The sequence below is a fragment of the Equus asinus genome, chromosome 9 (assembly GCF_041296235.1).
Source record: "Equus asinus isolate D_3611 breed Donkey chromosome 9, EquAss-T2T_v2, whole genome shotgun sequence".
Taxonomy (NCBI): Eukaryota; Metazoa; Chordata; class Mammalia; order Perissodactyla; family Equidae; genus Equus; species Equus asinus.
Window position 1 is genome coordinate 93,826,663 of NC_091798.1, and position 12,959 is coordinate 93,839,621.

At 40.7% G+C, this 12,959-nt stretch overlaps 1 protein-coding gene across 5 annotated transcripts; it reads left to right on the plus strand.

The window, feature by feature from the left end:
- The first annotated feature begins 62 nt into the window (after positions 1-62).
- Positions 63-10,405, plus strand: ANKRA2 (ankyrin repeat family A member 2). Of its 5 annotated transcripts, none has more exons than XM_044778036.2 (9): positions 63-199; positions 2,843-3,235; positions 3,863-4,021; positions 5,581-5,646; positions 7,672-7,769; positions 8,261-8,386; positions 8,688-8,754; positions 9,230-9,310; positions 9,884-10,405. In XM_044778036.2, exons 2-9 carry the CDS (start codon positions 2,947-2,949, stop codon positions 9,937-9,939), a joined length of 942 nt encoding a protein of 313 aa, XP_044633971.1. In that variant the 5' UTR covers positions 63-199; positions 2,843-2,946; the 3' UTR covers positions 9,940-10,405. The 5 variants fall into 5 exon arrangements, with proteins under 5 accessions (XP_044633971.1, XP_044633970.1, XP_014707363.1 ...); XM_044778035.1 differs by having other exon boundaries at positions 185-321; XM_014851877.3 differs by lacking the exon at positions 63-199 and adding an exon at positions 483-619.
- The last annotated feature ends 2,554 nt before the right edge of the window (positions 10,406-12,959 follow it).

Here is a 12,959-nt window from a genome sequence, read left to right on the forward strand (position 1 = left end):
GGCCCAGCGCCTGTGACTCGGCGCGGCCGGCTGAGCGGCGCGGGTTGTGGAGTGCTCGCGCCGGGGACCGCGGCGCAGCGGCGGGAAGACGCCCGGAGCTCTCCGGCGGCGGGGATGCGGATCGGTTTGGGGCCCGAAAACGAAAGGAGAAATCGGAAGTGACGTCGGGTGCAAACAAGCCGGGCCGGGGGAGCCTGCAGTGAGTCTGCGGCGGCAGATGGAAAGGCCCGCCTTGCCGTGGGCCGTCGAGAGTGGTCGCGAGGCCCAGCGCTCCCGCCCGGCCAGCCCCCAGCCCGGGTCCCCGGGACCCGCCCGCCGCGGGTGAGCCCGAGCTTCCGCCCGCGGTGCCTGAGCTCTGGGCGCCTCCCGAGCAGAGCCGGCCGGCCACCGCGGACTTCCCGCCTGCAGCATCCCCCGCAGCGGGCTCTTGCCCTGGGACCCGGGGCGCCTGTCGGTGTGAGGCATCCTCATCCTCATGCACCTTCCTTCCCTCGCAGGACAGCCCAGGATTAGGAGGACCCGGGGGCTCCCGTCGTGAGCATCCACTGGGGACTAGCACAGTTGCGCACTTTTTCTCGTGAGGCGCTCCCCCTTCATCCCTGGGCTCCGACACACCGAGGTGATCCTGGCTCTCCTTGGCCTTACCTCTTTTTCTCTCCGCCTCCTCTTCTCGATCATCTTTTTCACCCCTCCTTCTATTCTTCAGAATTTTGGCCTCATCAGTCAACTTAGCTTCTCCTCTCTGGAGTAGTGCCACGATACGGGTTCTCTTTCCACTCCCTCCTCCCCCGAGTCCGGTGCTCTTCTCCCCTCAAACACTGGTAATTCCATCTATAAACCCTGATTTATAACATGGAAGATGTTTAGAGCTGGAAAGAGCACTAGAGATGCCCGTTTCAACCATCTTCATTTCGTAGATGAATAGTGAGTCTCAGAAAACTTGTATGGTTTGTCTGTCCAGGGTTGCACAGCTACTTAGTGGCGATGTTGGGAATGGGAAGCCAGATCTAATCAGCAAATGTTTGTTGAGCGTCTGCAGGATCGTTTCAGGACAAAAAAAGAATATGAAACATTGTTAAAGTTCAGATCGGACAACATTTATGGAACACCTGACAAGACCAATCACTGTTAGGTGTGCAAAGATTAGTAAGAGTGGTCCCCGTTCTAGAGGAGTTTTCAGTTCATCGGGATTTGAAATGGAAATGTTCAAAAGAATGATAAACGCTGAAATAGAGATTTTTGCAGGGTGCTGAGAGCTCGGGGAGTTGCACTTAGCCCAGCTCTGGGTGGGAGTCTGGGGGATGGCTCCTCCCTCAGGAAGCACAGCTGTATCTTGCAGGACCCTTTTAAAGACCTCTGCATTGCGGCTGTCTCCACCGGAAGCACAGCTCACTTCCTGTTCTGCTTGCATTCTTTCCTTTTGCTAAAGTGTGTTGACTTTGTTACCTGTTGCTTTCTTTATTATTATTATTATTACTATTTGTTATTTCTTCAGCTCTTTCTCCCTTGAAAGTTTTGGATTAGTTTAGTGCTTCTTCTTATTTTAATAGACAGGGTGATGAAGTCAGAAGAGCTGGATAGGTCCCCGTAACTCATGGGCTCCCTTTTTCTCTTCACTACAGTGGACAGGATTGCCTGCCACGACTACTCAGAGGATTGTTACAAGGATCAATCTTGGAAAATGTTTTAAAGCTGTAAACAATGGTTATCTGTAAATGTGTGGTTTACCAACCTTCACTGTGATTGTTTGCATTTTTCTCTTTTAATTCTGATTAATTCCAATTTTAAAACACCCTGCACCCTCTCACAATTTGTAAGAGGAAGTAAACCCTAACATGAAAAAATTAACTGGATGTTAGTTTTCTTCCTGTCTCAGTGACTATATATCTAGGACAATTATATATCTTAGAGGTCTTCAGTTTTGTAGAAGCAATTTTAGGTACAATAATGGAATTTCTCTTGAAATTCAGTGCAGGTCTACAGGAAAGTGTCAGCAATGACTTTACTGAAAACTCATTTTAAAACAATAGTAAATTATTGAATAACAGGTGTGCTTATCATCTGTGCAAGAGTTAGCATTGATTGAGTTCATGTCTTGACGATCTACATTTGAAGAATAATCAGTAATTCTTATTTCATAATACTTATTATAAAGATCAAGATCCAAAATTTATACTTTGATCCTAATGTCCTCAAGATGCTAAAGAAGCCAATCTATAATCTCTACACTTTAATTTTCATCAAAACCTGCATTAAGTTGCTAACACTTGATCTGAACAAAAACTGAGAAATAAATAAATCTTCAGTTCATCATAATCAAGGTTTCATAAAGCTCTTCACTCGCCAGGAATCATGGGTATTGTAGGTGCTAAGAGACTAGAATACAGTGTGACTTCTATATTTTCTTAAATTCAAACTGAGAGCCATTATAAACATAGCATGTTAGAAAATGAACCTCAGGTAAGAGGTTAAAGTTTTTACTTGAAAGTTTACTTTCATAGCCTGACCTTTTATCCATCTGGCAATATTTGGGAATAGGAAAGGGTAACTAAAATTTGTTGGACCCTAGTGATGGAGGTGAGAATGTTGTTGGATTTCATTTGGTCTTCAAGAGGATCCTGTGAGATTAATGGTGGAATCCCCATGTTTTGAGTGACACTGTGGGTTCGAGAGGTTATGGTGACACTTGAACTCGTGCCCAGGTTCCTCCACCTCTGAACGTCGTATGCTTTCTATTATGTATAGGTGCTTATTAGAGCACTGTTTGCATACTTGCTTGAAAATGATTATTTTGTGTACTTTCACCTAAGTTGGTATAATATTTTTAATTTTTTCCTTTCAGGTTTTTTAACATCCAAATTCCAAGAATATACTGGATACCAGTCTTATAAAACTAAGAGGAAATCATCAAGAAATGTTTTAATTATTGAAACTACGGTTGAAATCATGGCTACATCAGCAAATCTGGATGTTGGAGCCCGGCTGATAGTGGAGGAATGTCCCGCCAGTTACAATCTAACTGGCGTGCCAGACGTCAAAAGAGAACAGCCGCTGGATGCGAGTGCAGAAGAAGGATCCGCGCAGGGTGTTGCCATGGGAATGAAGTTTATATTGCCTAACCGATTCGATATGAACGTGTGTTCTCGATTCGTGAAGTCCTTAAACGAGGAGGATAGTAAAAATATTCAAGATCAGGTTAACTCTGACCTGGAGGTGGCATCTGTCCTCTTTAAAGGTTGAAAATTATGGTATAAATATCTGCCTTTGTTTGGTTTTTGTTTATTTGGGGTTCCCCCCCCCCTTTTTGATCATGGGATTTTGAGTTTGGGAAAGAGTTTGGAAGTCATCTTTTAATATGATTTTTCTGGAATCTCACAGAAACAAAAATTAAATAATTTCATGTTATGTATAATGTCCATAAGTGCATGTTGATTTTTTTTTAATTTCTTGCTTAACCTTTGTTTGTTTACAAATTCCCTAGTAAAGTTCCTTATCCTACCTTTTAAAATCATAGGAGGAAAAAATTATTTGTGCCTTGTAGGAACGCATCAGCTTGACATTCCCTATTCCATGAATATTTGGTTAGCATTAGCTTCCTATTGTTTAATGCAGTGAAATCTGTCAACGTATTGTAGATTTACTTTTATAACAATCTATTGAATAAAACCACTAATCGCAGAATAAAACTGCTCAAGATTAATAGATTTTTTCTGGAACTTTCACTATGATAGTACAGACTTGAGAAACAGTTGAGGATATTATACCTCAAGTATTTCTTTTTTAATGTAAACATTGATATAGAACTTTGAAATGCTTTGTCATTAAAATATTGTTTTAATATGTTTACATTTATTTTCCTCAGCTGAGTGCAATATCCACACGTCTCCTTCTCCGGGAATCCAAGTGAGGCACGTCTACACTCCCTCCACAACCAAGCACTTCTCCCCCATCAAACAGTCGACTACTTTAACCAACAAACACAGAGGAAACGAGGTCTCCACCACGCCTCTGTTAGCAAATTGTGAGTATTTTCCACTGATGTATTAAAAAATTCTTGATACCAGTATAATGGTTTCAAGAGTTTGGCTCTGAAACATTATTTTCATTAACTGCATATCTATTTTGGAAAACTTAAGTGATACCCTGGTAGTTTTAGTAATTTAAAACATTTTCACATGTTACTGCATGTTCACATATTTCCTGTTTTATGTTTCTCTGTTGAGAACAAATACAGGTTGAAATATTAATTCTTAAAACCTCTGTAGTTTTTCTATAAAACACAGTGAGTTATTCTGGACTTTGTGCAGAGTAAGACATTGTAAGCGTTTTTGTGTCTTGGGGTGCAAAGCTTCACACCTCATTTATAAACTAGATCACTGATAAACAAGTGATTGTGTAAAAGCTAAGTGGTTTCTACTGTAATTTTGAGTTTGAATATAGTATGAATAAGAAACTACCTTTTTTAAAACTTTGAATCCACAATTTTTTTAAAAATGTAGAATCATTCTAGAAGAAATGAAATGAAATTTTTCTGAATAAACTAGAAAATATTCTATATAGTATGGGTATGTTAATGAGAGAAAAAAGTTAGCAATATGATGTTAGGAGCTATATTTGAAAATATAATGTAAATGCATCTGTATTCTAAAGCACAGGGAAATATTTGTCTTTACTTCAAAAATACTATATCCCTCCTAATTTTGAATCACATGCTGGAGCAGTTAAGCCAGGAAGAGTCTGTGACTCTTACCCAGCTATTAACCATTTCTGTATTCCTTATATAAATTTGCCTGTGTCTTCCAGTTGCTTTCCTTTCCGTATGAAGGCCACCAAGTCATATCGCTGAAGGCAAGGATCAAGTGATATGAATCTTTCAGATGAACTCTCATAGAACAATGCCTCTTTGCCTTTGCTTTAAAATAAAGATAGTGTCTTAAAATATTCCAACCATAAAATTTTTGAGCTGAAAAGAAACACCTAGAGATCATATGGTTCACATCCCTCGTATTACAGACAAATGTTTACTCGGTTATCCAAGGTCACACAGCTAGTTAGGCCCAACTAGGTCTGCACTCAAGAGTTTACTCTCAAGGCCAGTTTTCCATTTACTACCTCACTGCTCCTAAAGTTAGGAAAAACCCATGGAGTCTTGAAATAATGATATTTGGGGCTTCATTGGATTCAGTCAATAAAAAGACAGGTGTGTCTTTGTGTCTTTTGGACCCAGCTTCCTTATATGTTTGGATACAGTGATAGCATTTTAAAAATTAAGCGTCTAAACCATTTCTGTGATTGATAAGATCAATAACAATTTGCATTGTTAATAATTGATCATCACAGTTTGCATATTCATTGATAATAACACTTTGCAGATGTCAGAAGTACCTTAAACATGTAAGAGTCAATTTTCAGATACTGAATGGCTACTTGTAAAGTTAGGGTATATTTGAAGTCGTATTTTTTTAAACGATAAAATGATAGTTTTTGTTTTGGAAGAAGAAAGTGCCGCACAAACATGAACGATGAGGTGATGGCGGTGTGCCCTACAGAAACACATGAGGCTTTATGGTGTTGTTTCAGCTTTATCTGTTCACCAGTTGGCTGCTCAGGGAGAGATGCTCTACCTGGCTACCCGTATTGAGCAAGGTAACAGCCTATTTAAAAAATGTATTTAAAACAAACTTAATAGGATTTCTTAGATTTGTTATTATTTTAACACAGGAAAGTATAAAGACAAAAAAAATAGTTGCATAATCTCACCAAGAAGACAACCCAATAGATAGTTTAAAAAAAAAAGAACTGTAGATTATAAAAATTATAGTTTCCCTTACCACCCTAGCCTTTTCCCCAAAAGCAAGAATTATAAGTTTCTTATTTTTAGAAAACTTTTCTAGAAGACGTTTCTGTTTCTATTTGGGGTTATGCGTGAGAATACGTATGTGCTTTTTGTTATTTACATAAGAGGGAGAATATACACCCTGCATTGCACTTTACTTTTTTCACTTAATATTTTGGAAATTTTCCCATATAAGCACATAAAGATTGATTTCATTCTTTTTAATAAGTCCATGATTTTGCAGTGTATTGCATACATATATATACTATGTTTTTATTTTTTAACTAGTCTCCCTGGAGCTGGTTGATTCTAGTTTGTTGCTCTTAAGTAACAATATCATCGGCATTCTTTTTAAGTATATCCATAGGGTAATTCCTACAAGTACATTTGCTCGTCAAAAGGTATATGAATTTTTACTTATATAAATATATTGCCAGGTGTTTGTCCTGTCCTCACACCAGAGTTAGGGTTCCTGTTCCCCCACTCTCCCTGACAGAGGATGTCATGAGACTTTAACGTCCGCTAATCTCATGGGGGAAAAATGGTATCTCATACTGGTTTTGTTTACAGTTTTTAAATTATAGTCTACTTGGGTTTCTTTTTGTGTGAACTGCCTGTTACAGATTGATTTATGCGAACTCTTATCTAAATTAAAGAAATCCACTTTTCATTGTTTATGTTTGTCATTTTTCCCAGTTTGTCATTTTTCCTTTGACTTTATGATGTTTTCAAACAAAAGCTTAACATTTTTAAGTGGCAAATTTATTTTTCCCTTGTGACTTCTTTTTTTTTTTTGGTGAGTAAGACTGGCCCTGAGCTAACATCTGTGCCAGTCTTCCTCTATTTTCTATGTGGGTCACCACCACAGCATGGCCACCAACAAGTGGTGTGGGTCCACCCCAAGGAACCAAACCCAGGGGGAGCACGCTGAACTTAACCACTAGGCCATGGGGCCAGCCCTTGTGTTTTCATTTTTCAAAAAGTTAGCCAGTTGTCCCACCATTATTGATTGAATACAGGGCACATGATAAAAGAGTTTTATTTTTTTAATCATGTCATTCTTTATAGGAAAGACTGACTTCATCATTATATTTCTGTTTGTTTATAAATATTTGAAGGCTTCATTCTCAATCTACTAAATAAATATAGGGAAAAAACTATGGACTTTATAACTAGTAGACTGAATCCAGGAAACAAAATAGGATTCAGGGTGGAATTGTGAATTGTGTGGTGCTGTGTTTCAGATTATTCAGTCCTCAGTCCCATGATATTATGTAAGCAAACCATCAAGAATGAAAGAAATTCAATGGCAGTGGTGTTAGCTGTAGAGTAGAAGATAGCTGTAATATGATTTTGGAGTTTTTATAATAATGGGTATTTACATAATGCTAAAGGCTAGCATGTAATCTCATTCTTATTTTGATCCTCCCAACCACACGTTGAGATAAGCGCGGTATTATTCATATATTGGAGAAATTAAATGATGTGCCCAGAATCACACTGCTGCGAAGTGACAGAGCCACACTCAAACTCTGGTCTCTGGATTCTGAGTCCAGGATTCTGTGGACTGCCTTGCACCTGGCATTATGTCGCATCTGCTGGTTATACTTTCAGTAATATGCTGTTTGAACGCAGCTGTGTACATCGGGGCACATTTTCATACCCTTAGACGGCACATTGCAGCAACGCACAATAGGGCTTAAGTGAGCAGAAGTCAGCACAGAGTGACCCTCACTGAGCCACAGCATCGCCTCTGTAGAATGCCGGGATTGCTGAGGTGCTATTTGTATGTGGTTGTTAAATTAGATCACAAAAATTGCTTTTCTTTTAAATAGAAAATGTTATCAATCACACGGATGAAGAAGGGTTTACTCCTCTGATGTGGGCCGCAGCACACGGGCAGATAGCTGTGGTGGAGTTTCTGCTTCAGAATGTAAGGAAAATGCTCAGAAAACGTCTGTGTGCAGTTCCTTAAGTTCAGCTCAGTTTTTAGTAAAGTTGCTGTAGCTCCAGGCAGCTGGGTGTGATGGTAGAGGACCCAAGAGACTGGGAGACGCTTTTCCTGTTCCTGCGGAGCTCGGATGGAGTGGGGCAGGCGAGACTGATCAGACGTGAGGCGGTGAGAGGCGACTTCAGGCCCAGCCCCTCTAAGCGGTGGGAGCAGCTCTGTCCGCCCTGGAGGAGAAGCTTTCCGAGGAGGTGTTGACTCCAGAGTGAAGAGTAGGGAGGATGGAGAGAGGGAGGGAGGAAGGCATCCAGACACCCCGATGACGAGAGCATCCCCGAGTAGAAGTTGGCAGTATTTCTTTATTAATCCCAGAACATGACTGACCTAAGTGTGGAGCTGTAACTGTTATTGAGAGAAATAACAATATTCTTGTTTGCGTGAATTGAAAAGGCTTTTATCCCCGCTTCCCACTCCAGGGTGCCGATCCGCAGCTTTTAGGAAAAGGTCGAGAAAGTGCACTGTCCCTGGCCTGCAGTAAAGGCTACACAGATATTGTCAAAATGCTGCTTGACTGTGGAGTTGATGTCAATGAATACGATTGGGTGAGTCTGTGATGCTGATTCTAAATTACTGTCACTCTAGGATTTCTCTGGTTTGGGGAGACATCATAAATCTTATTAAACACTTAGAAGATTACTTAATTAATCAACTTTGCTAATTAAACACCTGGAAGGAAAAGTTAATGTCCTCAATTATTAGTCCTGATTTAAGTGTTCCTCACAAAATATTAGGATTACCCGGAGCTACTTTACCCGCTCGTTCTTAGTAACACTTCTCGCAGCAGCACTGCGTTATTCCATTCTTGCTCACCTTGAAGAACTGACTCCCCGTTCCTTTTTGCAGAATGGAGGGACCCCTTTGCTTTATGCTGTACATGGAAATCATGTGAAATGTGTAAAAATGCTGTTAGGTAAGCAGATAAAAGTGAAAATATTTAGAAAGTGCCATGTGAGGACTTTGTTTTATTTTTCACAAGCTGGCCTCCCCGGGAATTCCTCAGGAGCATCAGAACTGTTGTTAAATTCAGTGGTCCCGCTGCTCCCCACCTCTGGAGCCCCTGCCCCCACAGCCGCCTGTGGGAGGCAGCTTGTCGCACAGCCCGCCTGCACCCGGGGCCCTTGTCCTGGCTGCTTGTCTTTGGGGGTCACGTGTGAATCCGCGGCTGTGCCCTCTGCCCACAGTGCGAGAGGGTGCCTGTTTGCTTGGCGTGTCTCCCCTCCAAGCCCCCACAGGGAATGCTCTGCTCTCTGTCCTCTGTCAGAACGTCCTGAAAACACCTTCCACATTTGCTGAAAATCAGTCCCGCTGTTTGCACGTGAGCCGGTAATAGACAAACATAGCCATATTTTCATTTTATTGATGTAGATTTTTCTATTTTGGTATAGAAAATGGAGCTGACCCAACAATTGAAACCGACTCCGGATATAATTCTATGGATTTAGCTGTCGCCTTGGGCTACAGAAGTGGTAAGCGTTTCAGAACTCTCGGGTTCGTTCTGGTGAAGGTCTGTAAACAGTACAAACTGGTGGTCCAAAGCATTTTCACTACGTGTAGTCGCAGAGTGCTGCGTGTTGCCCCAACTGCTGACGTGTACTTTTAACTGTGGGCGAAATCCACAAATTCCGATAAAGTCTAGGCATGAGTGTGTTACTATTACTCTTCACAACCCAAATAATTAGTTGCTGGAGGATAAGCGCACACGTACTTGCAAGATGCGTTTAACATTTTTCTTATAAAAAGCTTTTTTAGTTGCCTTTCTGTGTTCCTTACAACAACCTTGTGCTCTGGACTGCCCTTCAGTTTCAAAATTTAGAAACCAAGAACAAAAAACCCCGTAACTTGGGCAATCAGTGAGTCAGTGACCGATTGCGTTTTAAGCGTGTTAAGTATTGCGTTGCAATCTTATCGTCCTTGGACTGTATCTTATTTAGAAATAACTTTCTTTTAGGAAGAAGTTGGGGATGTTAAGTTGAATTTGATAGTTCGTTTTAAAGTTTTGTGCTCATCATGCTGTGGTTCTGATCGCCTGCCTGTTCTAGTTCAACAGGTTATTGAGTCACATTTATTGAAGCTGCTTCAAAACATCAAGGAGTAGACGTCATCGTCAGGAAGCGTTACCTGCCCTGCGTTTACTTTGGGGCCCTTATAAATGATAGTTTTGTTTACTTATAAATTTTTACCTCAGTTGCAATATTTACTGATTTTTAGTAAGTTTTAATAAATATTCTTCTGAGTAATTCACTGGTTTATAATAAAGTTAATGTTGATGCTTTTTATATAAATGTGTTTTACTGCATATTTAAAATCATAAATTAATGTTTTGTGGCGTGTAAATTGTTACGGTACAGACACTCATCTGTCTTTGTATCAAGTGCTGTAATTTAACACGTTCAGAAATTATTCTGCCCTATTCATCTTGACTCTTGTATCAACTCCTTGACTTTATATGGGGTTTGCTATAAATCCATAGGAGAAAAGATTGTTATTGTTGAATTAAAAAATGCACAGTGTGATTGTTTACAAAATGATATAATAAATAAAGTACTTTTTCTGTTAGTGTGCATGCTAGTTTTTTTTTTTAATTTTATAAGATTACTGAGGGATTTGTTTAGGATTTTTTGTTTAACCCTCTGTCCTGCCAGAACACTCCATTAGCTCAAACAATATAATTAAAATAAATTGAATGTAAGTCAGTCAACGAAGACTTAAGATTGTCATTTCTAGAAGTATACCTAGAATATTTTTCTCTCGCAAATAAGCTTTTCAGTAGAAAAAGTCCCCCGTGAAAGAGAAGTCAGTTCTTCACTAAAAGTCGGATGCCTTCAGTCCTACTAGAGGAGCACTGAAGCTGAGTGACTACAGATCCCGCAGGGAGAGCCGGGGCTGCAGTCGACTTGACCCCTGAGCGTAGGACGTGGGTTAATCACTTCCTCTGGAAAACAGGTGCTGTATCAGTTATGAGACTTCGGTTGTAAGCCACCTGAACCTTATCTAATTAGTTGAAGCAAAAGGGAATTAATGGAAAGATCCAGAATGGAAGAGAAAGCTGAAGAAGCAGGCAATACCAAGGAATGAAACGAGGCCAGGGCCCCCAGCCAGGAACCATGGCCGGTCGTTTTGGATGCTGTTTTGGTAACGTTCAGCTTAAAACCCCTGTTTATCATTCTGTTCAGGCTTTACATTCCCAGGAGGCGGAAATCTGTTAGCATGGCATATAAATGCACTGCTATTTGGAGTTGGGGGGAGAAGAGGATGACTGGTCAGCAATCCACCACTGCCCCCTAAGCACCTGGCGTGCAGGAGGCCAAGGCTGCCAAAAGGAAAACCAAGGGGAGAGAAAAACGATAGGCGTTCACCCCAAAGGTAATCTAAGTAACGTGAAAATAGTATTTCACCTACTGTCAGCTGGGCATAAACTTGTAATTGCTTTTCTAGCACTTCTGATGGATTTGCCTAACACTGTTTACCCTTCTGTTTGGCTCCTCTTCCTGTGAATGGCACATATCCGTGAAGTGTTAGTTCCTGTTCATATCATAAGGTAGCAAAATCCAGTGATCCATTTGGCCACATCACTCTGTATTGCTTACAAGTGCTTTCTGCAACCAAGAAAACTATCCTGGGATTGAATCTAAACTAGTCTGACTTTACGGGTGACGGTCAACACATCTCAGAGAATGTCTTCAAGAAAATCCCCTTTCCAATTCTATCATCTTGTAGTGTCAGGGTCCCTGATAACAAACCCTACAAAAATTCCTTAAGAAATAGGCTAAAACAAGTTAATTAAAGCAACAAAATTAATACTTAAGGGCCAGTTATAAAATTCCTCTTTTAAAAATCAGACACCTTGTAGGTCACGTTTATTGATTGCACACATATTTATTCGGAGCTTGTATACCTCACATCAGACACTGTGCTTCATGTGAGGAAAAAATACTGAGCAAAGGCAAACAGAGTCCTGCCGTCAAGGCCCGCACTGCCCAGTATTAGGGCTCATTCCCAGCACGGTGTGAAATAAATTGATGATAATTTTCAAAAGCTTAAAAACCATTATTCTCATGTAAACATAAAATGAACACCTGTCAATGAGTTTATTCGACTCATTAATTAGTAAGGAAACCAGTAAGATGTTAAAACTAATTCCAAGAGCTAGGTATTTTAGGCAATGTTAGTAGAAGATTGCTGAGTTAGACGCAACTCTGGTTAATGTCCAAAGAGGCCATAAACGATAACTTTGAGGCTCTCTTTTCCACCGGACAGAAATTATTTGCATCTCTAACAGAAATCTACAAGGTGACAGGCGACTTCACTAAGCCTGATTCCTTTAATTGGCAGTAAACAGTAAGTTGAACTAAGTCGTTCCCCCTAGATTAATAGTTCTCGAACTTTAGTTTACAGAATCATTTGGAAGGCTTGTTAAGCTACAGACTGCTGGGTCCCACCCCAGGCTTTCTGACTCAGTCCGTCTAGGGTGGGACCCAAGAATTTTAATTTATAACAAGTTCCTGGGTGATGCTGCTGGCCCAGGGACCTCACTTGAGCACCACCATCCTAGACTATCCTTGGATGGGCTTCTCCCTGGGATGAGGGAGGCGGTGCCTCCCTTGTTCCTTTATTTCCAAATTTCAAATAATTTTTCTGATAGTCTCCTGCCTTGGAATCATAAAGATTATTCTTGACCACAAAAATGCTGGTCTTCTTAGGTTTGGCCTGAGTATTTACACACACGAGCAATTTAACCACATAGGCCTCAAGTTTTCTCTGCAAATCTAGAGCCTTAGATTACTGAGCAACTACTTAGGCCCCAAAAAATTACCTTCTATTCAGAAACTTTCATAAGGAATCCCTGACTTTTAAAAGCCTCTATTATTTGCTCCTCTATTCCAAGGCTAGGGGCCTAAGCCCAAGAAAGTCTTTCTACCAGATTTCACATACAGTTTCACTAAATTGGGGTAAATTCCTCCCTTCTTGAGGTCGGCAAAATTTTCTAAGGTCCTTGGCTTTCCAGGAAGCAACCTTACTCAGCACTGGTCCCATTGGAGCCTGGAGGCAGGTACCAGGCCAGTTTTGGGGGAAGGGATTTGTAGACATTAGCTCCATATATAATGTCAACCCTGT